This window comes from Centruroides sculpturatus, unplaced genomic scaffold (assembly GCF_000671375.1).
Source record: "Centruroides sculpturatus isolate CEXI.00-Female unplaced genomic scaffold, Cexi_2.0 scaffold178, whole genome shotgun sequence".
In the NCBI taxonomy this organism is placed as follows: Eukaryota; Metazoa; Arthropoda; class Arachnida; order Scorpiones; family Buthidae; genus Centruroides; species Centruroides sculpturatus.
Genome location: NW_019384433.1, coordinates 61,568 through 87,062, shown reverse-complemented (window position 1 = coordinate 87,062; position 25,495 = coordinate 61,568). Strand labels below are relative to the sequence as shown.

The window sequence follows — 25,495 nt, the reverse complement described above, 5'->3', positions numbered from 1 at the left end:
ATAGAACACTATCCATAAATTAAATCTAATAATAATTGTATTTATTTAAAAGAATTATAACAGAAAACCATTGTTGTATTTTTAAATTTAAAAATACATGTTTATATGCTTTAAATTTTTTGTACGTTAAATTCCCTGTAACAAGAATGTATTCTTATTACGATGAAGTTAGAATAGAATAAAATTATACCTTTTCTTTCATTTCTTTCTCTCTCCTTCTCTTTTGTTTGGACTTTTTATCATCAAAACGAACTGGCGGATTACACGAAATTGCACCCACTTCGTCATTCTCTTCGTCGTCGTCTCCGGTATTTTCTGTTTTCAAACCTTGAGACATTTCTTCAAGCCAAGTTTTCTAACAAAATAAATGTAATTAAGGATTATTAATGGAATGGATTGGAATAATTAATAATAACTCTCAATGGTGCTGCTTGGTTGTGGTGAGGGGGCTGCATGCTCCAGAGAAGCTGGGAGCTTTGCTGGCAGTAGTGTACACTACCAATAGGGTCACCCAAGCCAGACAGTCTCAGAGGAGACTGACTAAATGGCACCAACTATCATGCCAACCCATCTACACGGTGACGCCAAAGAGAAAAAAAGAAACCCATACCGGATTGGTCATCGCCCAGGTCAGTAAGGATTGCGATGGATGTTAGTGTCCCTGGGCATCCATTGACAAGTGGGCAACAGGACATAGTTGCTGATGATGATGCTGATCAACCGGGGCACAGCACTGCAGGGTTATCAGAAGAAACTCAAAAGAAGAAACATCAGAAAATCGAGTAGTAATGGCTTGTTATAATTCAGAACCATCGAAATGTACAAACTGTAGAAAGTTAAATACACAGACTCAGAAATTACTAAACAGAGATTAACAGACCAAAGACAATTTATCATTTGAAACATAGTGTTTAATGAAGTGGGAATTAGAAGAGATAGAACAATCTTGTAAAAGGAAAAATATCAGAAAATAACAACAGAAGAGAGGAAAATTCTTCTACTCTGGTATTTGGTATCTGGAAATACCAAATACCAGAATAGAAGAGTCGGCTCAAGTAGATGATTTGGACCAGCAAGGCAAACAAGAACAGGTACTGCTCTGAAATAGTTCAAGAACTCAAGAAAAAATACTAAATCATATGCAGTGATCAGCTGAGAGACTTAGACTGCCAGCCTTGAAAAATATGCCAAGAAATCAAATGAATTCCATCGTGAAGGATATTAATAAAGCACTTGCTGCAATCGACATATCACCACCAAAAGAATGCAATTGGGCATCGAAATTTCAACCCCAAAGAGGCTGACAAAAGCAATTAAAGATCACCAGCCAGAAAAATTGTCAAAAGCAACACCTCATTCAGCATGCTGGAAAAATTCAAATGGACTGTACGGAAACATCCTCCCTACAATTCAGACCTTGCATCTTGTGATTTTCATGTGTTTGGCCCCACGAAAAAGAACCTTTTGAATACAGTCGACCTCCCCTATAACACTGTTGATAATTCCGTTTTATATGAATTCCGTGATGTACGAGTCACTTAGATTTTACAAATACGTGTGCCGGGCTGTGAACGGCTCACGTATTTGTAAAATCTTGTACTTGAATTGCACATTTACATGAATAAATATTTTTAACCCCTATGTTTCATACTTGTATTATATTTTTGGCATGAGTGCAACTTACTTTTTGACTCTTCCTCATATATGTGGCAAGATATAAATCCGCAAAGTAAAAATAACTTATTTTACAAGTATCGCAGAGATGAGATGAAATAACGTTACTAAGAAACATTACATTTGCAGTGTGATATTATTATTAAGCACATAGTGGAAACTTTAACAACTAAAAACATAAAGGCAAAAAATAAATATATACACAACTTATTAAAAATTTGAATTAAAAATAAAAATTTTCATATGTTGAATAAAATCCAAAAGAATATCACATTGTTACAATTAGTCATTTTTTTTTACATAACCAATGAAAGATTTTCAAAAAAGTTGAACAACAAAAGTGCTGACAAATTTTACTTCATTTTTTTAAAATTACGCAAATTAATATTTGATTCAAAATTTGGAGTTACGAAAGATCGGTCATTGCCACTATAAAACTTGCTAAATCTTACAGTCGAATATACATTGGAATATTATATGCATCTCGACTTAGAATTATTAGTAATCGAGGCTAAAATTTTTAATGGATAATTCACTGTTTGTAGTCTATTATATATAATTTACTGCAAGTTATTACATTTTTAAACAATCCTTTTACTGCATCATCATCATCATCATCATCATCATAATTATTATTGCAAAATCGAAAATGGTTATTGTTAACAATAATATACCGTATTTACTCGCATATAGGATGAGGTGCGACTTTAATTAAATTAATTTATTAATACAATTTAATTTTATTTCACTTAAATAAAATAATATCAAATGTGTTTGATAATATTTTATTTGTGATTTCCGTTCATCACGTATTAAGGCAAACAATCGTGTTTGCCTTAAACATTATAATGTGCACGACCAGAAAAAGTTTATTTTTAATAATTCGGAATGTGCTAATTCATTAAAAATAACAATTTAACAAATATGAAATAGCAATGATTATAAATGTAGCTATAATAATTCATTTTTAATACATTGCTTGATAATCAAATTCCATTTAAAAAATAAGATAAAACGTTAAAAATTTTAAAATTTCTAGTTCTGAAACAAGATAAAAATCAATAACTGACAGATAATCAATTATAAGCATAAAATAAAAATTCTATATTTAAATATAAATCAATATATGTTAATAAATGTATAATTATCATTAGTATTTCATTTTATATAAACTATATTTCTTCAGCTTATGTAAATTATCTTTTCTGAAGTTTAAAATAAATTCGGCGGCACATGAGCTGCATGCGGCTTACAGATCAAGACGATCTATCTGCCATAATGTAGATTGTTTGTTCTCAGTCTTTGAATCCAGATATTGGAAAACTAGGAGGAGGAAGATAGCACTGGCAAGTTTCTGATGAAAACAATTAACTTTAGTTTTATAAATATGTACATTAAATAAAAGCAATACTATAGCAATTATATATTGTTGAGTTGAATTCACTGAACTACATAATGTGTTTTAATTGCCCTATCTATATTCCTGCATTCTCGCTTCAAATTATAATTTTAAGAAAATTTGTAAGTGTGATGCAGCCCGCGTGAATCTTACCAGCCGCATTAATGGCCCGTTGTTTAAATGAGTTTAACACACCTGAAATAAATCATACTTGTTATAACTATATCTTAACAATTTTCATCTGAAATTTTGAATATATATTTTAATTTTGATAAGATTAATTCCATGATAAGTAATGTTCTATCCCAAAGAATGAACTATTAAAACTTGACAAATACAAACATCTGTGTAAATAGGATTCAAATTCATATAGTCTTATTGACAAAATAACAGTGCCTTAACAAATTTAAGACACCAGAGCAACTTAAGAATTAGATTAATCAATCAATCAATTCTTTATTGTATGAACCTTAGTTCATTACAAGGGGTAATTTGTTACAAAAATAAAATCAATAGTGATATAATATAATATTTAGCAAGTTAATAATTTAGTGCAAAATAACACAAAGTAAAATATTGAGTAATAATCAGTTTTTATAAAGTGCAATGTATTAATAATATCTTTCCAAGACTTAAACCTTATTAAATACTTGTTCCTACTATCTCTAAATTTTATACGATGAAGAAATACGTGTTCCCGAGTTTCATATACTTGCATAGTACAGTTACTACATATTTTTTCAGGATCTATTGTTAGTCTGCTGTTATATGTTACGATATAATTTTGACTGCATCTCAAATGAAAGATTATTATGTTGTGTTCAACATAATAATTTATGTCCATAAACAAATAATCTTCACACATGAACATCGTTTTAATGCTGCAATATAATTGATAGTGCTTATTCTTTCCTAACAGAGACCAATCTTCTTGTATACTTTGTTCACAGCACAGTTTTATAACGAATGGCTGACAACATTCGAATCAAATGAGGATCCCAAGATAGCCATAGAAAGGAAAAATCAAGTCGATCCAACAGATTTGCAATGCTGACGCCCAATTGTATGTGCAATCCTTTGTCGTTGAACACAATCTGTAAAGTTTATCATATGCTAGTTTAACGTAGCTTTTATTGTCTAATTTTAAGAGACATATCCAAAATAAAATTATTACTTTTATTGTAATTACTGATATCCTAGAAACTCCAATCGCAACATGTACGCTGGAATTTTGTTGTATAAAATGAAAATTTTTCTAAAATATAAAGCAAGGACAATTTCCAGTTTATCATAATAAGTGATTGCCCATATAGGAGCTGCATAGAGTAATACAGATGAAATCATTGAACAAAATCATTTCATATAAGTAGAAGCAGAGTTAATTTTTGCTCTTGAGAAAATAGGCCACATAGAACCCAATGCCATTTCAGCTTTACGCATACTTATCAGCCAGTAAGAATTGTCCAGAAGACAAAAATAAAACTCCCAAGTATACGTAATTTAAAGCAACTTGTAAAGGTTGGTTGTTCAGAAACCACCTTTCTCTAGATGACATTCGACCTCCCTTCTTGAATACCATTATCTTTGTTTTTGAAACATTTACGGTTAACCCGTAGTCACAGCAAAATTCCTCTAAAATTACAATTTTCTTTTGTAGCATTAGTGCAGAGTCAGCCAAAATTAGTGTCATCGGCATTAGTGCATGTATCTCAACTTGATCAGAGAGAGAATTCTCGGGTAAACCAGATTTAGTAAGTTGAACTATGAGACCATTGACATACAAATTAAAAAACAGTGGGCTCAAAATCTCACCCTACAAAACTCCAATGCTGACACCAAATGAATCATTTGTTTCAGATAATATTTTCACTTTTGCAGCGGCTTTAGAATATATATCAATCACAAGACCAAGAAACTGTTTATTTAACCCGTTCTTTCTCATAGAGCCCACAAAACTTTATGATTGACAGTATCAAAGGCAGATCGAAAGTTCACAGAAACAGCATAGAGCTTTCCTCTCTTTTTTTGCAATTTTAACTGTATCAGTGCATTTAATATAAATATTTGATCTTGACAAGATTGGTCAGGTTGAAAACTTGCTTGCTCCTGACACAAAATATCATATTTAAAAAACTAAAAGGATGGATACTTATTTAATAAACATGTAAAAAGTTTGTAAGGAACCAAGTCCGAGCGTTATTTTTATTTACGCTTTTTATTATATTTTTGTTTGGGGCTTATGTTTTGTTAGGACGAAGGTTTCCTCACCATTCACCTTAGAAACTTAAAAATAGAAGAGAAACCAACTCACCGACGAGAGAAAAGCGCCGTAGGAAAAACTCGCGAACACTTGCGCTCCCGAGCGGAAAAAGTAAGTCTGCACCGAGAAAAGGGGGAAGACCCCACAAGCCTAACTTAAGACCGTGCTAAACCTTAAAGAATAAAAACATCCCGAAAATTGTCAAAAAGAATAATGTAAAAGGTTAGCGAGTATTGTCGGAAAATAGAAAAAGTTTATTGTTAGCAAATAAGTATGTAAATGAGGGGAGTGATCGCATTCAGTTGTGACATCACCTCACAGTATAAAGTCCGAACCTCAAGTGAAGATGACCGAGGTGAGCTTCTGTTAGCTTCGTAGCAGCAAACGAGAGAGAGGTGTCCGATAGGATAAAATAGTTTCAAGGTGATTTTGAAGTTATTTGATTTGTGGATCGATGAATAGAGAAAGTCTTGAGAGTTGAGAAAAAGGGTTCCTAGTATATTGAGGTGATGATTAGGATCTTTAATTCATAAGAATTATTGTATATAAGTTAAGTCTTTGAAATTTTGTCGAATTCCAAAGGGGAATAGAATTAAGTTAGAAAATAGATTGATTTGAGTTTTTTCAGGTTGATTCTTATTGATTTTCATTGAATAAACTGTTACTTGATTTTTACTAAATTTTGTATATAGTTATTACCAGAATATTTATTAAATATTTGATTTATTATTGACAAACTTTGTCATTATTTAATTTGGTGCACGCTTAAAGTCCAGGCTTGGCACACTAACGTAAATCCGCGTAAAGTACCCGTTAGGGAACGGCTATTTCCGGCACAAAGTTGTGTCGCTAATCATCGTAAAAGGCGTAAAAATAACTTAGTACTTTACAATATTCATTTGTATGACTTTATTGCCTTCTTAAACAACTTCCACAAATTTCTCACAGTGTAGCACTCATTATCATACCATATATTTGTTGTATGAGTTTTACATGGTATGCGATTAATATCATAAATTAAGTCAAAAGACATTGCTGCTTTAGCTATATATTCTACCAGATCATCAGGTATGAAAGTCCCTCCATATTCATTTGATGGGACATTATCTAATCTAACAGAAAATGAAGATTTAATTTCATTCCTCCATATTGCACGTTTACTTAAAAGTTGTCTATTAAAAAGTCCAGATGATACCAATAGGATCATTGTTATTAGAACTGGTGAATGATCTGAGCCTATCTCTGTTAAAATATTTAAATCATTTACAACACTAAGATATATCTTGTGATACTATCACAAAATCAATTATACTGCCTCCTCTTGTTGAGTGATAGGTAAAATCACCTTCTTTGTCTCCTGGCAATAAGCCATTTAAATAGACAAGACTGTTATTTATATAAAATTTTCCCTCTATCATTAACAATTAGATCTTTCGAAGCTCTCAAAGAAGTTTGCCAGTCACCAGTAAAATTTGACAAATAATCAGGATGTCCCATTCGAGCATTAAAGTCAGCACATAAAATCAAGTTTGTTTCAGGTAGCAGAGTTTTCTATAATCAATAACATATTCTTAAAATCGTTGTCAGGCAGAATATAAGAGACTATTAGTTGGATATTAGTTGATTTCTCAGTGACCAATTGTAAAAACAAAACAAAACATGATTGGAATATAATTTCAACCTTTGAAACTACATCCAGTTTAAAACAGACAATCAAGCCACCACTAGATCTTCCAGGTCCCTCGCAACTATGGAAAATTTTGTATTTATCAGAGAACACTGATTCGATTACCGGTGAAGTAGGCCATGTTTCACAAAACAGAATATATCCATCTTATATATTAAATTCCAAAAATTAGGAAAGCAACACAGTGGACCTTTGTTATAGCGCGGGCAACGTTTGCTACGCAATAAGCTCAAACACGTTTATTGTGTCGCCACTGCGCTGCTCAGTATAACACGGTTTACCTTATAACGCGGGTGTTGTTTTCTGCTCGATACGCGCATTATATCGGGGGTCCACTGTATATTATTTAAACCTGCTATGTTATAAAAAAGAAGTTTTGCCTTATTGTCATTGTCCAAATATAAAATATTAAATTGGTTATAATTCTATTTAATTTCATCATCTTTTTTACCGTTACAAACTACATTCCTAAAAAAGGTTGTTTGTTTTCCATTCGAAAAATTTCACCTTTATAACTACAGGCAAATGTCTTATCATCCACAATTAATTTATTATATTGTAGTTTAACATTATTAGCTCCTTTTGAGTGCATTTCTTTGCCATAAAGTCTTAGTTTACTTCTGATAATTCTAGTATTTGGCGAGTAAACATCATTAATAAATACGTTTGAACCTTTCAATTTACTAATATTTTTATATATGTTTGATTTATCTTCAAAGTTAAACAGTTCACAAATAACCAATCCTTTTCAGTTAGGTTTAAATTTTCCAATTCGATAAGCACGCTTGATATTCACATTCGTAACCTGCAAGTCATCACAAAATAATTTTTGAATCTTGCATAGACAATCATCCATTTTTTCGTCATCCTCTAAACCCAAAATTCAAAGTTATTTCTTCTTTCTTTATCTTCCAGTTTCATAAACTTTTCATGTAAATTATTACACATTGCATTTATTTCTGCGCTTGATTTGTCATTTCTAACGTTACCTTTCTCTTTATCAATTTCGAGGATGGAGAGTTCAAGATCTACCATAGCAGTGTCTATATTTTCAATCCAGGCCTGCATTCTATCTAATCATTCTAAAAGTACTTGTAATTTATTATTTGAAGAAGCTTGTAGTTTCAATAAAAGTTTAATCCCTTCCTGAACGTTAATCTCTTTTTCGGCACTTATATAAGACAGAATCAATTCCTCCGTTGACTCACCTGTAACATTTTCTTCACTTCCAATTCGTTTCTTTACGTTACATGGTGATCCATCCTGGGATAGTGGTGAAAAAGTTTTCCTTTTCTGTGATGAAAATTCAGTCATTTTCCAAAAAGATAACAATGAGTCAAATCGTACAAGAGCCTATAATTCGCACCAACGGCCACAACCGCTAGACAGCACCCCCCAAATTAGATTAATCAAAAACAATTGATTCTTAATTAAACAACAATTATTTTTTCTAAATTTTCTTATTAGCTATAATTTGAAATTAGAAATTTAAAACTATAAAAACTTAATCTAAAATATTAGTAAAAAATTATTTTAATAAATAAATATGTTTATCTATAATAATAATAATAATAACTCTCCCGTGGTCACCACCTGGTCGTGGTGGGAGAGCCCAGTAATTTTACTGAACCATAGGGCAATGCAGGCTGGAGCACAAGCTCCTGGTAGGGACACCCATGCCAGTAAGGTCTATGGGGAGAAATGAAGCTAAGAGTGACCACACACCCACATTCTGTGGAGATAATCATTATGGTAGTAACCAGATCTAAGTATGATACCGGCTCGGACGTCGCCCGGGTTAACAAGGTCCGCGTTCGTGGGTTAGGCAGAGGCTCACGTTCGAAAAATAGGCTCCAGTCTCCCTTGGTTACCGGTGGCGAAAGCAGCGCCGGCCCAAGCATGGCTACTGCAATGCCCTCAACAGATGTGAGGAATCAACCTAGCCTTGGTGTTTCTGTGGCAATGCATCCACAGACCACAAAGGCTGGAAAACCACGCCAACGGATGAAATGGACAACAGAAATGAACGAGTTTATCATCCGCACTTACTACACCATCACAAGACTCGAAACAAACATGACAGCATACAGACAACAACTACACCATAGATTCACACAACAATATCCTCACCTCACTGTCACCGAACAAAGGGTTGTTGATCAAAAACGAACAATTATACACAACAACCTTATCCCACAAACAACACTTGAACTTATCAAACAACAGGTTGCTGATCAAATACATCAACAGACAGAAACATTTAACATTAATGAAGATCACGTAACCTGTCAGGATAATCCAGCAACAAGCACTGATTACAGCACACACACAACAAGTACCACTAATGATACTGCAGGCACTTCCCCATCCATCACTGATAACATAGACATAGAATTAGTTAATACACTCTCACTTATATTTCAGGAAACACTCACTAAATATACAGGTACAGATCCCACACAAAGACCACGAATACCGAAAATCAACACGTCAAAGGTAGTAGGAAAAACACTAAATTATGTAAACACTCACTTACTACCAAACTACATTCATTCAATTTCTACACTCTCAGACATTCATACATTAGTTTATGCTGGGGCAGTCACAGTAGTAACACACCATGGACTGAAAATACACTCACAGACAGACACACACAAAACACAATTCTATCACAAGCCTGCCTGGCAGAGAAGAATAGAAACACAAATAAATGACATTAGACAGCAATTAGGCAGGCTGACACAATACACTAAAAACAACATAACACCCAAATTAAAGAAACAACTCAAAAACATTTTCAAGAAAATCAAAACACACACAAAACATGAACATCACAACACACACATTACAGAATACATCGATACACTAAAACAAAAACTCGCAGCCAAAGCACGTAGACTCAAACGATACAAAACATGTACACTACGAAAACAACAAAATAAATTATTCACAAACAATGAAAAACTTTTCTACAGACAAATCAGTACCAAAACAAACACTGATACACAGCACAGTGGCACACCAACAGAAGAAGAACTCACAACTTATTGGTCTTCTCTTTGGTCCAATGCTGTTATACACAATGCTGATGCAGGCTGGATCGAGGAGGAGAACAGAAACTTGCACAACATACCAACTATGCCCTGTGCTGAAATAAACATACACGACATTCGCTACGCTGTTAACAGAACACACAACTGGAAGACACCTGGTGTAGACAACATTCACAATTTCTGGTACAAAAAGTTTACATCACTGCACCAGGAACTAGCTAAACATCTAACACACATCATCATCAATCCACAAGACATGCCAAAATTTCTTACTCAGGGCATCACCTACATGAAACCTAAAAACAACAAAACCACAGACCCCACACAATACAGACCAATTACATGTCTTCCAACACTCTACAAATTATTGACATCCTGTATCACAAACAAAATATACAAACATGTTGAAGAACACGACATTCTTACAGAACAACAAAAAGGTTGCCGTAGAAATCACAGGGGATGCAAAGAACAGTTACTCATAGATTCAGTCATTCTACGGCAAGCACACAAACAACACAGAAACATACACATGGCATATATAGACTACAGAAAAGCATTCGACAGTGTTCCACACAGTTGGCTGCTACATATTCTACACATGTACAAAATACATCCATCACTCATTGCATTCTTCGAAAACACTATGCAGCACTGGAGAACAACACTACATCTCAGGGTTAGTAACACTTCCATACAAACAAACGAAATATTCATTAGGCGAGGAATTTTTCAAGGAGATTCCTTGAGTCCTCTCTGGTTCTGCCTAGCCCTGAATCCATTATCCAACATGTTAAACAACACGCAATACGGCTACAATATCAGACACGAAAAAACAACACAGTTTACACTCTCACATCTCATGTACATGGACGACATAAAACTTTATGCATCCACACAAAAACAACTTCATCAACTCCTACAAATCACACATTCATACACTAAGGACATACAAATGGAGTTTGGCCTAGACAAATGCAAAAAACTTCACATAGAAAAAGGAATCCTGAAGAAAGAAGATTTTGCACTTGGAAATGGAGACGTTATTGAATCCATGGAAGAGGGCGAGTTCTACAAGTACTTAGGATTCCAACAGGCCAAACTAACAGAACATACACAAATAAAGCAACGATTAATTAAAGAATACCAAAGTAGGTTAAACGCTATACTTAGAACACAGTTAAATGCAAAACACACAGTTAAAGCAATAAACACATATGTCATCCCAGTACTCACATACTCTTTTGGAGTTATACATTGGACTCACACAGATCTCGAGCAACTCCAAAGGAAAACAAGAACAACACTTACTAAGCATAAACAACATCATCCTAAATCCGCCACAGAAAGATTAACCCTTCCACGTAAAGAAGGCGGACGTGGCCTGATTGACATAGTTAACCTTCACTACAAACAAATACAGTCACTGCGAGAGTTTTTCTACAAGAAACAAGAAACATCACAGTTACATAAAGCAGTAACTCTAGCAGACTCAAATAACACACCATTAAACTTACACTCACATCATACAGACATGACACAACACATAAAAAGCATAGACACCATCAAGCAATCGTGGGCTCGAAAGGCACTCCATGGCAGGCATCCTTATGACCTGGCCCAGGATTTTGTTGACAAAACTGCGTCAAACAGCTGGTTAGATCGGGGATGCCTCTTTGGGGAGACGGAAGGATTCATGATTGCCATACAGGATCAGGTCATAAATACTAAAAACTACAGAAAACACATACTCAAAGATACAACACTCACAAATGACACATGCAGAAAATGTCACATCATGCCAGAAACTATACAACACATCACTTCTGGTTGCAAGCTCTTGGCACAGACAGATTACTTACATAGACACAATCAAGTAGCAAATATAATACACCAAGAGCTTGCAAAGAAACACAAATTGGCAGACATCCACGAACCATACTACAAGTATATTCCACAGACAGTATTGGAAAACAACACGCACAAAATGTACTACGACAGAGCCATAATCACAGATAAAACAATTTACCACAACAGACCAGACATCACACTCATTGACAAACACAATAAAATCACATACATTATAGACATAGCCATTCCAAACACTCACAATGTACAAAACACATGCACTGAAAAAATTAGCAAGTACACAGAACTTGCCCAGGAAATAAGGCATCTGTGGAGGATGGATAGGGTAGTTATTGTACCTGTTGTTCTCTCCTGTACAGGTGTGATACCACACATGCTACACAAAAGCCTGGGAACATTACAATTGAGTAGAAATACATACATCACACTACAGAAGGCCACTATATTGAATACATGCCATATTGTTAGGAAATTCCTTAATACAGACACTGACACACACATTTAATTTTAGTTTTGTTTTGGTTGCTATGCCTTGACTCTGGTCCGGCATAGTACGCAGCCACCGGTGTGTACCGAGTATAATCCACTAAACCCAACACATAATAATAATAATAATAATAATACTTACTTCAGTAGGAGCTTCATCTATAGTTGGAAATTTTTCTGTTAATGCTTTTTCTATTTTTCTATGATCTTTTTCATATTCTAATTCATTTTTTACAACTTCCGAAAGTAATTTCTATAATAGACGTAAAAGCAAATTATCCCCCAATACAATTTATAACTTAAAAATATATAATTTAAACAATAACATCTTTAACATAATTTTTTTACTAAAAATTTATTTATAATTCTACTTTTAGCACTCACTATATGATCAATATATTCTGGATTGTAAGATGTACCGGGAGGAGGAACCTCGACGGCCGGAAGCAGGGACGGCTTTTGATATCTATGATTCGGAACCTATATTAAATATAAATAAATAACTTCATTACGGTAATAATACACAAATTAGCATCAACATATTTAACCAATAACTATGTAAGAATTACAAAATTTAAACAATATTCTAATTTATTTTAAACCCTAATCTGATAAATACAAATATTGGTGACATCTTAATTCCTTATTATCAGAACATTTCAGCATACAGAATTGCTAGTACATCTAGTACGAAAACTAAGTAAAAAAGAATATATTAGTATTTTAATTCGCATTCATTACAATTAGAAATAATAACTAAATCACTATTTGGATAACTAAGAGATACGCAATTATTAATTTTTTAGATAATTATTATTATAAATTCTTTTAAAATATTAGACATATACAGTATGTAAGATAATATAGCAGATGTTAACTATTAATTTTGCCAGATCTACAAAATTCATTAATTTTACTGAAGTTTTAATATACCTTTGGTGGTCGCTTCTTAGTTGTTTCATTTATATAATAAATTAAATCTTTATCGAGTTCTTTCTCAACAGATGAATTATTCTCTGCAAATAAATTTTAATCTAATTTCAAATTTATTTTTTAAATACAAATTTAACAAAATATATAATTTGAATTCTCTAAAGTTTTTATATAGATAAAGTATTCGATTCTCGGATAATTACATTTATGATTTTAATATTAGTCAATTTACACTACTTATATTTTACTTAATTTATAATTAATGAAAAAATTAATTATATAATTCAACTAATCACAATTTTACAATAATCAAACAGCTTCAAAGTTTGAAAATAGCTGTAATTTCTGTTTAGCATAATTGGATGATGAAATTATAGAACATTAAACATGGTCCCTTTGAAAAAGTTGCATACCAAAGTTAATGATGACTCACAGGCTTCTTTGAGTAATTTGAAAAAATAATATGACAGACAAAATTTGTTACACAGAAAGTAAAGTNGACACTGACACACACATTTAATTTTAGTTTTGTTTTGGTTGCTATGCCTTGACTCTGGTCCGGCATAGTACGCAGCCACCGGTGTGTACCGAGTATAATCCACTAAACCCAACACATAATAATAATAATAATAATAATACTTACTTCAGTAGGAGCTTCATCTATAGTTGGAAATTTTTCTGTTAATGCTTTTTCTATTTTTCTATGATCTTTTTCATATTCTAATTCATTTTTTACAACTTCCGAAAGTAATTTCTATAATAGACGTAAAAGCAAATTATCCCCCAATACAATTTATAACTTAAAAATATATAATTTAAACAATAACATCTTTAACATAATTTTTTTACTAAAAATTTATTTATAATTCTACTTTTAGCACTCACTATATGATCAATATATTCTGGATTGTAAGATGTACCGGGAGGAGGAACCTCGACGGCCGGAAGCAGGGACGGCTTTTGATATCTATGATTCGGAACCTATATTAAATATAAATAAATAACTTCATTACGGTAATAATACACAAATTAGCATCAACATATTTAACCAATAACTATGTAAGAATTACAAAATTTAAACAATATTCTAATTTATTTTAAACCCTAATCTGATAAATACAAATATTGGTGACATCTTAATTCCTTATTATCAGAACATTTCAGCATACAGAATTGCTAGTACATCTAGTACGAAAACTAAGTAAAAAAGAATATATTAGTATTTTAATTCGCATTCATTACAATTAGAAATAATAACTAAATCACTATTTGGATAACTAAGAGATACGCAATTATTAATTTTTTAGATAATTATTATTATAAATTCTTTTAAAATATTAGACATATACAGTATGTAAGATAATATAGCAGATGTTAACTATTAATTTTGCCAGATCTACAAAATTCATTAATTTTACTGAAGTTTTAATATACCTTTGGTGGTCGCTTCTTAGTTGTTTCATTTATATAATAAATTAAATCTTTATCGAGTTCTTTCTCAACAGATGAATTATTCTCTGCAAATAAATTTTAATCTAATTTCAAATTTATTTTTTAAATACAAATTTAACAAAATATATAATTTGAATTCTCTAAAGTTTTTATATAGATAAAGTATTCGATTCTCGGATAATTACATTTATGATTTTAATATTAGTCAATTTACACTACTTATATTTTACTTAATTTATAATTAATGAAAAAATTAATTATATAATTCAACTAATCACAATTTTACAATAATCAAACAGCTTCAAAGTTTGAAAATAGCTGTAATTTCTGTTTAGCATAATTGGATGATGAAATTATAGAACATTAAACATGGTCCCTTTGAAAAAGTTGCATACCAAAGTTAATGATGACTCACAGGCTTCTTTGAGTAATTTGAAAAAATAATATGACAGACAAAATTTGTTACACAGAAAGTAAAGTTTCTTTTGTGTTATTGTTAACGAGCTTGACAGATTAGCGGGAAAATTAAAAAATAACTGTTAACTTGACAATTCTGTGTGAACATAAATTATATTCTAAGAATTCAATTCTAACCAACTGTAACTTGAATGTTTATTACAAGGTAATATGTTCAGATATTTGCCGCAACGAGCACCATAGTTCGATAAATTTGATTATTTCTACCAATTTTTACTGTCAAATGTTTTTGTTTATTAAAATCATTTAAAAAACTGGTTTGGTCCATTTTCTTTGCAAGTCATGTAAGTATTTTTTGTGGTTTACAGGTTGAACACCAGACATCACTGTTGTAGAATTAACAAAGTATAAATGGTTGTACTTTTGACAATTCTTTAATTTTTTTTTCCTATATACAGATTATGTATATGTAAGATGTCATACAAGTTCCCACTTAACAAAGACCTTTCATCTATTTTCCATAAGATCCACTCACATTCATTTCTCCTAAAACACACCGTTTTTCTTGATCTTTTCTTCTGTTAATCTTTATTAGTGTGTGCCCATAACCTATAGCAAGTCCCTCAAAGACCTGACCATTGATGAAGATTAACAAGATTACTTCCACCCAACATATTGATATATATATATATGTCTGTATGTCAATACATTTTTTATTAAATGCTTTTATTTAACTTGCTTTGTATCAAATCTTGCAACTCAAATTTCATCCACTTCTAATTAACATAGAAGATTGAAACTTTAAAAACATACTTAAGTCCAATGACAATGCATTTTAATAGTGTTTCAGTAGGATTTTATTAAAATCCAATAGCCATTACCAAAATCCAATAACCATTACCAAGTGTAGAATTTAATTGTGTGTGTAAATCCACTGTAGTATGTACGGTTTTCTTTCAAGGTTAGGGTGATCTCATCCACAATCTCAAAAAAAAAATAAAATAAAAACAGCATTTATTATTTTAATACTAAATTAAAATTATTATGTTAGAATTAATATTTTTATATAAAACAATTGTGAGGCACGGATTTTGTCGGATTTGTACGGGCCGCTTAAACATCTAAATTTTCAGTTAATTAACTTCGGAAAAAACCCGAGGAGTTTAAACTATATCGAATTTCACCGAGTTTGTAACAACGAACTGAGGAAGTTTACAGTTGAGTGTGAAGAATGCACCATCATCGTCAACAAGAGTCGATGACGTGTCAGCTCTCGCACGAAAAGATATAAAAGGGGAGATCACCGGAAGCTCAGGGCATCTGCACACGAAAGATATTCTTAGTACTTGTGTTCATTGATCTCGATGCCAAGGACTGTGATCCCATCGGAGAAGACATAGAAGACACCACACCCTTCCATACAGATGACGTTCGCCAACTCTCCCTTCCACCTAGAGGTATTTAGGGATTAGATTTTTTTAAAAGCGCTCTCTCTCTGAACTAGAAACTAGGGCAGTGACCTAGCTAAGAATGTAGTCGCCAATTTCTGTACATACTTTAATATAATCGCATTTAGCTTTAGTATTTTTGTAACTTAGTTGTATTAATTAATAAATGCTTGTTATTCTGTTGACCTGTCTTCTGTCTAAACAACACCTGCCAACTTACCAATGCACTCCCCACTCGATTTGCCCTCCTAGCCATCTGACGACGCACAGATCGGGTTTTACCAGCCTGTGCCGAGTAAGTGGTCAGTAGGAGATAAACCCCTGACCTGCGGCTTATCTCACACAATTAATATTTTCTTTTACTTGATCTAAGAACAAGTAAAGCAAAAAATAAAATAACGATAACACGGAGTCCCGATTGCCTAAAACAGGGGTGGCAACCTTTTTGAACCCGCGTGCCATACTGTAAGCATACTTAGGTTTAAAGACGTTTATGCGTGCCAAAGTTTTAAACTTTGAATAACGATATTTAAATAAATTAAAAGAAAATGCTTTAATTAAAATAAATGAAACAATGATTGAAAAAGACAAACGATAAATCAAAATTGTACCGTACGTTACGTGCCAGATAATTTCTCCTTGCGTGCCACTTTGGGCACGCGTGCCATAGGTTCGCCATCCCTGGCCTAAAACAATCTTTTTCATTCACGCTTGTTATCATTTAATACCAACTAGTTTTTCAAGTTTTGGCTATTTTTTTGCTCTTAAACCACGAGATGTTTAAAATCCCGAGAATTCCAGAATAAAAAAAAAAGTAAACTATAAAAATTATTTTTTTAATTATATTTCAATACATTTATGCAAATACATGCAGATTTTAAATTTAAAACAAATTGTTATAATAAAACTTCTTAATTTTAAAACTATTTTATGTAGAGTAAAAACTAAGCATAAACAAAAAGTAAAAAAAATATAATATTCATTATTAATTACATTTAAAAGTATATATATATGAAAATTAACATATCAAATGTAATAAAGATGTTTACATTTATCTAACCAGTGGTGAATCCAGCAAATGGGATGGGAACCATAATAACACTTATGTTAGTCTTATACCCTNTGGGTATTTTGGCATCCCATCAGAATTCTTCAAGTCAAATAATCTACCTTCATATAAGACTTTATGAGTATATAAAAATAATTGGTGAATATTCTTTAAGAAGTAACTAGGGCATATGTCCCATTACACTACTCTAAAACTGCATCTGCATTTAACTAACAAACCCCCTAATGAAGATAATTTTATGAACAAACTCAGAGAGAGTGAGTATTATACACATTTCCTATCTGCAACTATTTTGTTGCACTTATTTAAATGTCATATTAATCATACGATATCATTGTATTTGTATTTAAAATAAATGCAAAGTGCTGTATAAACTAACACGTAATATTATATCTATCGCAGTCATTGAATAGTTTCATTAACTTGTAATAAAATTTTAATTGCAATACTCTATAATCTATACTCATTTTACTGAAATTAAAAATTATGATAAATGCAATAAATTTCTGTTTCAGATTTGTAAATTTTTTTAAAAGTCAAGTTTTGAGATGCTTTCCTACAAATTGAGACAAGAAGATTTGAAAATATTCTAAAAATTGACAAATCTGAAACCTAATTATAACAAAACTAACTACAAACAAATCTTTTTGTCATAACAACTAAAGTATATACAGTTAATCATATAAAATTGCATTCATTTTGTATATAATTTCAATTTAAAAACAGAATTTTATATTATTCATATTAAAATAATTAAATGATTTACAAAAATTATTTAAAATTGACTGTTACCTTTGCTACTCCATATATCATACACGTCGTCATTTTCTTTTTTAATTTCAGAGTGTAAAACTTTAGCTTGTTTGCTTTGTTTCTTTAACAGTCTATTTTTATTTTTGGATATTTTGTTTCTCTTCTTAGACGATGGCTGAATAACATTACTAAATATAATTGAAATTCTTATTTTAATTCTTATCAAATAAAGCATTCAAATAATATCAATTAATTTTAATAAAGCTTAAAATATATATGGAATATTTAAAACCTATTAAGAAATACAAATTCTCTATATAATGTAATGTCTCTACAGATTTTACGATAAACAACATGAAACTCGTCGTCATCCATCACGATGATCTCCAAACACAAGATTTTTCCACTATATTATTTCTAATCTTCCAAAAACTTCAAAATGTTTGTAATGAATTACTAAATATTGTTGAATTATTAAGCAAAATAAATCAATTATAAGATTAAGTTATAAATATTAGGCAATATTACAATACAAAATTGTTTAAAACAACATTGTTAATTTTCAATTAAAATATGTATCTTAATTACATTTTTAATACTGTGGTGCCTCGTATAACGTACGCCTCGAATAACAGACGCTGCGAACAAAGGACTTTCTGTTTGGCCGTTATGTGACTCGAGCAACGGACTGGCTGCAAACAATGGACTTTCTGCAAATAAGTGCGAATGATGTTTCCACTCTTTTGCCGTTGCCAATTTGCTATTTTTATAATATATTAGTATTATTAGAATATATTATTAGTATATCTGAAGTACAGAGCTCCCGTTGGAATTCGGCTTGCTCCCTTGTTTATTACGTACATCACCTCAGTGCAAGGTATTTACATTTATTCAAGTGTTGTGCAAATCATGGCTTCTAAAAAAACAGAAAGATGATTTCAATTGAAACAAAGCAAGAAATCATCAGAAGGAGTGAAAGTTGACAAAAACTTCCTTGTCAAATGAGGAGAAGTTCAGGAGTTTACCAACACTCATTATCCAAACAGAGCTGAGGCCAACAGGATCAATGATCTCTACAATGACACCCCTGCCGTCATTTCCAACAGGTGTTGAAGAAGAGAGAGAAACAGACCACCTTGGACATGTTTTTCAAGAAGCCAGCTGCCAAAAAACAAAGGATGGAACAAGAGGAGTTGACTCTGCAAGCCCCAGTTAAAAATCTGACTCTGATTAAAAAACAATAAAAAGAGACAGGCTGCAATGTGTAAAAAGTCTGTATCTGTATGAATGTGTGAAGGAAGTGTTCCTCCACCTCCTCCTCACATCTGACTACCTAGCATAATTGGTGACTGCTCCATTTTCATTTTTTTTATGGTACAGTTATTTTATGCTACGGAACAAATTATATGTTTTAACGTGTATTTTTATGGGAAAATGCGTTTCGTATAACGGACTTTTCACTTAATGGACGTGCACCTGGAACGGATTAAGTACGTTATAAGAGGCACCACTGTATTTTAAAATGTTTTAGTTTTACATTTAATTAACAAAATGAAACTATTTGGAAATGGCAGGGCTTAAAGCGTCATGGCAGTGAAAAAAAAGTAAGAAAAGAGAGTTCACACTGAAAAAAGATAAAAGTGTTAAAGTGAACTAAAAGAGGCGTTATTAAAAAAACACACAAACATATGCACATTTTGTATTCAATAACATTGCATATGATATTAGATTGATTATTAAGTGGACTTAAAAAATTAAATATGAAAATAGTTAGGCTGAGTTTATACTCCAGAAAAGTAACCGGTAAGACTGCATTAAGCCAGAACGGGCCTGCATTAAGTTTTCATGTGCCCAGTATGGAGTTCCTACTGTTATACAGCAAAGGAAATGGAAGAGTAACAAATTTGAAATGCCATTTATTTCAAGGTATATTTTTTGATTTCTTGTTTAAAAAACTTGTAATTAAAAAAAGATTTTCTTTTGTTTAAGTCATGCTGCGGTTTCTGCACTTCTCTTGTTTTCTCCTCTTCATCGCACTGAATTTTCTTTGCACCTTCCAATAGCTCTTGGGCAAGACGTATCTCTTCAATGTTATTTTTCTCAACAGCATTTCATAGTCTATTAGTGGCTTCTTTGAAAATTCTAGACCTCGTTTTCCTTTGCATTTCTTTTTTTTTCCCCTTCAGCTCAACTTCAAGAGTATCAATTTTCTCTCTCTCCTGTTCAAGTGCCTTTATTTTATTTTCTTTTTTGCTTTCCTTCTTTTTTCAGTTCACTTTGCTTAGTCCAAAAAGGCCTTGTAAGTAGCATATGCATTGTGGGCCAACCCAAGTAACTTCTTTGTCATTGTGTCATTGACACCAAAAAGGCATTATTGTTATATACAAAGCGTCCATCTTTTATTATCAACAATGAATTCATCATTCATTCCGACAGAAGCTCTGTCTTCTGTCAGAATCCATCTAGAAATGGAGAACCCTTTTCAACATCTGCATTGCCATGATTGAGAGCCAACAACCCTTTGACTACTTTAGTGACGGTTGGGTATTTTGGCATCCAATCAGAATTCTTCTGGTCAAATAAGTGCTTATAATTGTGTTATTTTAAAGCAAATAACTTCTAAAGAATTCTAATTTGACCTGGAAATAATTTAATTTTTTCCATTGGTATTTTTTAATAATTTTATATAGTTTTATGACACCATGTCCCATATAATTTTTGTATTTTTTTAATTTTATTAATGTAAAAATGCAGAGAGACTGTAATATATAAATTTAAAAATTTTTGTTTATTAACTCGCATCTAGGCACGTATGTATCCAGCAAATACATGGCATTTTTTTTTATTAAATATCTCAAAAATAAATAACAGTTGAACTGCAGGCTTTCTAGTATTCCTCAACTGATATGTTCTGAAGCGATTCCCACAGTAGTTTTTAAACTTGTGATCTTTTTTCCAGAGAAATTTTACAAAAACCAATAACTTACCACCACCTGCAGTAAATTTTCTCGTAGCATGCTATACTCTCACAATTGTTATTTTATTAAGTCACAATTGTTACACATAACAATATACAATATTTAACCTTTACCATAATGCTGTACATTCTATCTTTTTCTCCTGGTTTCAATGACAGGATCAATCCCAATTCATTTCAAATAAGTTATCGCAGCTGTTTTGACAATGCGGCAATTTCTTGGCTTCAGTGTTATCCCTGCTGTCTCTCAATCAGTTGCATGATATGAAACAATTAAAATTTATGTTCATTACATAGCAATACCATTTAGTAATTGTGACCCAAACATTTATTTGGTAATTTTATCAATATTTTTTAAATGATTAAAAATAAAATTACAGAATTCATTACTGGCAATGCTAGTTGTCAAATCTAAAAGAAAACATTCCCCTGAATACAATAAAATAATTTGTTAATCATTCGACCCCACATCCGACAGAGAAAGAATTTTATGAAAAAGTAATAAAACGATTAGCAGTTTGTTGTCCTTCACAGTGGGGGATCAGCAGAGTGTATTACAGTACTTTCACGAGAGAAAATATACAAAGCTTTACTATCCTGAATTTGAAAAATAATACAATCCTGTGGAATTTAAAAAAATGACATCAATAAGTAAATGATGTAATTTTGTGTAAGCAAACGGTCGAGGTTCAAATAAAAGCCTAAACTTCAGTAGAAGTAAAAACAAATGTCAGCACATATCTAGGACAATAAATCTGAAAGGGAACAAAGATGAAACATGACGCCATGTAATTTATGCTAATTACCTTCTAGTATTAAAAAATTAAAATCTTCAATAAATTATAAATAAATTAAATATTTTTTTGACTAAGTTTGACTCGAAACATATCGAAACGCTAGATTAAAGTGAAAATGGCAGTTTTTCAACGTTAAATATTTACAAATTAATTTTTTTAATTTGGTGCCAGGTTGACTGCGGGTGTGCAATTTATATTCAAATGAGCATGCGCGTGACGGGTTTTAACTGGTTGTAACCAAATGCTTCATAGCATTTGTTTATATGTTTCTCATAGCTTGAATGTTGGAAGATTGCACGGAAGTCTTTACTAGATACACTGATGTTGGAAGCACACAACATGCAGAAAAGCTTTGAGTCAGACAACCTACAGAACTATTTGAGTTAGTTTTAAGAAACCAGCCCTCCCTAAGTGTGCACTTTGCCTTGCTCATGGTTTACCAGCAGCGTGCCATGACATTTGATGATAGGAAAGCTGTGTTTCTGTAAGAAGTCGACTTCCAGGGGCAATCAGTTAATCGTGCATCAGTCTGACTCACAATTAACTGATTGCCCCTGGAAGTCGAGTTCAATCTTATCAGTGTTTTTCACATGTATATAAATTTGTAATAAAATAAATAATGCGGTTATAATAAAAAAAATTAATTTTAATTAATTCAAAGTACGTCAAAATATGAAAATAATCGCACAATGTATATTTATATTTTAGAAAATACAGGGAAGCGGTGCTTCCACAGCTTCCATGGACGACACACCACTGTGGTTTACTTTAGGTTATAGTTTCTGTCGAAATGAAAAATGAAGGACACCGTTAGAAGGTAGAAAACCATGGTGCATGCTAAATATATAAGCACCCACTTAAAACCAAACTGTTGTCTTCGTCTAAAGATTGTCTCTACAGAAGTTATTAATATTTAGGATACTAGTTTAAAATCTTGTGCTTTCTGGCACGAGGTTCGCTTGATCTTTAATTTTACACAGTGCTAGAAAGATACAAGCTTTTAAACGAGTGTTCTACAATGTTTTATTTAATAATAACAGTAGAAATCAAATTTATTATCATTCAACAATTATTGTTTTCGGTTTATCTACGATAGTCAAGAATGAGTGATATCATCATTTAAGCTAAAGAAGAATAGTAGAAAGACCGTTGGAAAGGAAAAGTTTTCTTAGCAACTTACTTCAGAAAGTATTGGATTCTACAGAATTTTCCGTTGCTAAAACATAATACTACTGTTAGTATTAAATAAAATCTATTTCTTTCATTTGTCCATTGCACTTAAATAAATACAAATGACAACAGTTTATTATAAGATGCGCACAACATATCTCCACGAATATAAATTATAAAGAAATTATAATTCGGAAAGGCACGTGATTACCTTCCTTATTTGAACTTCTAGTAACTGAGCACGTTCTTATTTTAAAACATTCGAATTAAGAATCCAGTACGTTAAATTTGGCCTGAAGAAGAGCCCAGGAGGGGCATCGAAAGCGTTTGCCAATATTAGTTTGGAATTTTCATGCCAGTTAGTGGTTGTAGAATACATATATTTATTAAATACAAATGCTAAAAATAATGACAATTTTGAATTAAAAAATAACTACTTACACGTGAATTGGTGGAAGAACTTTAGATGGATTTTTTAAGGCAGAAAAGCATTTTAAATCATCTAAAATATCCTTTTTCTTGTTGGGTATTTTAACTGGGAAAATAATGTAATGATATTAGTTTCATATTCTGTATTACATATAATTTTACTTGTTATTATTCATTAGCAGTAAAAAATATATATAAAATGGAAGACAGAATATTTTAAGTGTCAATTTAATGTTAAAAAAATATAAATAAAAAGTAAGTTATTGTGTTTTTCCATATACTAAAAATATTTTTGAAAAATGTGAAAAAGTAAAATAATAGATATATATGAGAAGAAAAAAATTGGTACAGTGGAACCTCGGTATACAACCTTAATCCGTTCCTGGTGTTTGGACTTATACCGAATAGGATGTATACCAAACCAACCTTTCCCATAAGAAGTAATGTAAAAACGATTAATCCGTTCTTATGTAAAAAAAATGGCTGGCTTTAAACACCTCGCTATCCTGGCTAATTCCTGGTTGATTCTTCATGAGATCAGCATGTATCTTTTTAGCTTTCTCACAAATAATTGCTTCTGTTGCTACTAGGTTTGCCTTATGTTTCGCACATTTCAAGTGATTTCTAATGTCAGTTCTGATACGCTGTCGCCAGCACACTGTTTTTCAGTTATCCAAAGCAAAAGCAATTTCTCATATGATCTAATATCCTCTATCTCTGTTTAGAAATTGATTTAACCCCTTTCGCAACGTTAGCAGATTTAATAATGTCTTTATTTTTCACGATTGTTCATATCATCGTTCTCGGAATACGGTATGCAACAGTTAAGTCTCAAACACGCATACCACTTTCATATTTCTAAACAATCTCCTTTGCTTTTCATTTGCCTTTTTGCAATTCATCATTAATAAAACTAATAAAATTTTACTTACAAATTAAAATCAGAAGAAATTTAACAAAGTTATAAACTGTGGCAGCGCGAAGTTTAGTCTGGCCTACTACACCGATAGTGCTACTTGTTTACAGATGGCGCATATAATTGAATTAAGTCGTATACTGAACAAGTCGTATACCGAGCAAAATTTGTTTTGTCCAAACAGGACATATTCCAAATTGGACGTATTCTAAAGCAGACGTATACCGAGGTACAGGAGGCAAATATCTCACAAAGAGTCGCACATACAGGTATGGTTTCTTTGATTTTTTTGTTCATGATGGGAGTCCAAAATTCTAGATGAGTGTGAAATCCCGCATTCAGAGCTTGAATCTTACCTTAATGTCTGCATACATCATATTGTTTGGACAATACAATGGTTTCAGCATTCATTGCAACAGTTATGTCAATTGTCAAGAGCAAAAACTCACTCAATAATTAAACTATGTAATTAAATTTAATTTGCAATTTAAAATTTTTTAGTTTTTTAAAAAAGCTATACATTTTCTTTCCTGTTGTTTGATATACAAAAATAAGTCATTCATTGATGTTCTTAACACAATTTAAATCAAAACATTTTAAAGATTCAAAATGCAACTATAATCAATTTTCCAAATATAAAAGAAATATTAATATAATATATTCATTATACAGTAGAGCCTCGAAAACTCGGCACTCCGGATAACTC

The 25,495-nt window shown here is 31.8% G+C and overlaps 1 protein-coding gene across 2 annotated transcripts in view; it reads right to left on the bottom strand.

The window, feature by feature from the left end:
- LOC111619804 (ribosome biogenesis protein NOP53-like) overlaps positions 1-25,495 on the bottom strand; it is a 49,673-nt gene that overhangs the window by 19,564 nt on the left and 4,614 nt on the right. For both annotated transcript variants that reach the window (XM_023361624.1, XM_023361623.1), the window contains exons 3-8: positions 23,886-23,979; positions 18,540-18,688; positions 14,796-14,878; positions 14,247-14,342; positions 14,005-14,115; positions 191-355 (exon numbers count right to left, since the gene is read on the bottom strand). In XM_023361624.1, coding sequence (XP_023217392.1) covers positions 191-355; positions 14,005-14,115; positions 14,247-14,342; positions 14,796-14,878; positions 18,540-18,688; positions 23,886-23,979 — 698 coding nt within the window. The remainder of the gene's footprint in view (positions 1-190; positions 356-14,004; positions 14,116-14,246; positions 14,343-14,795; positions 14,879-18,539; positions 18,689-23,885; positions 23,980-25,495) is intronic.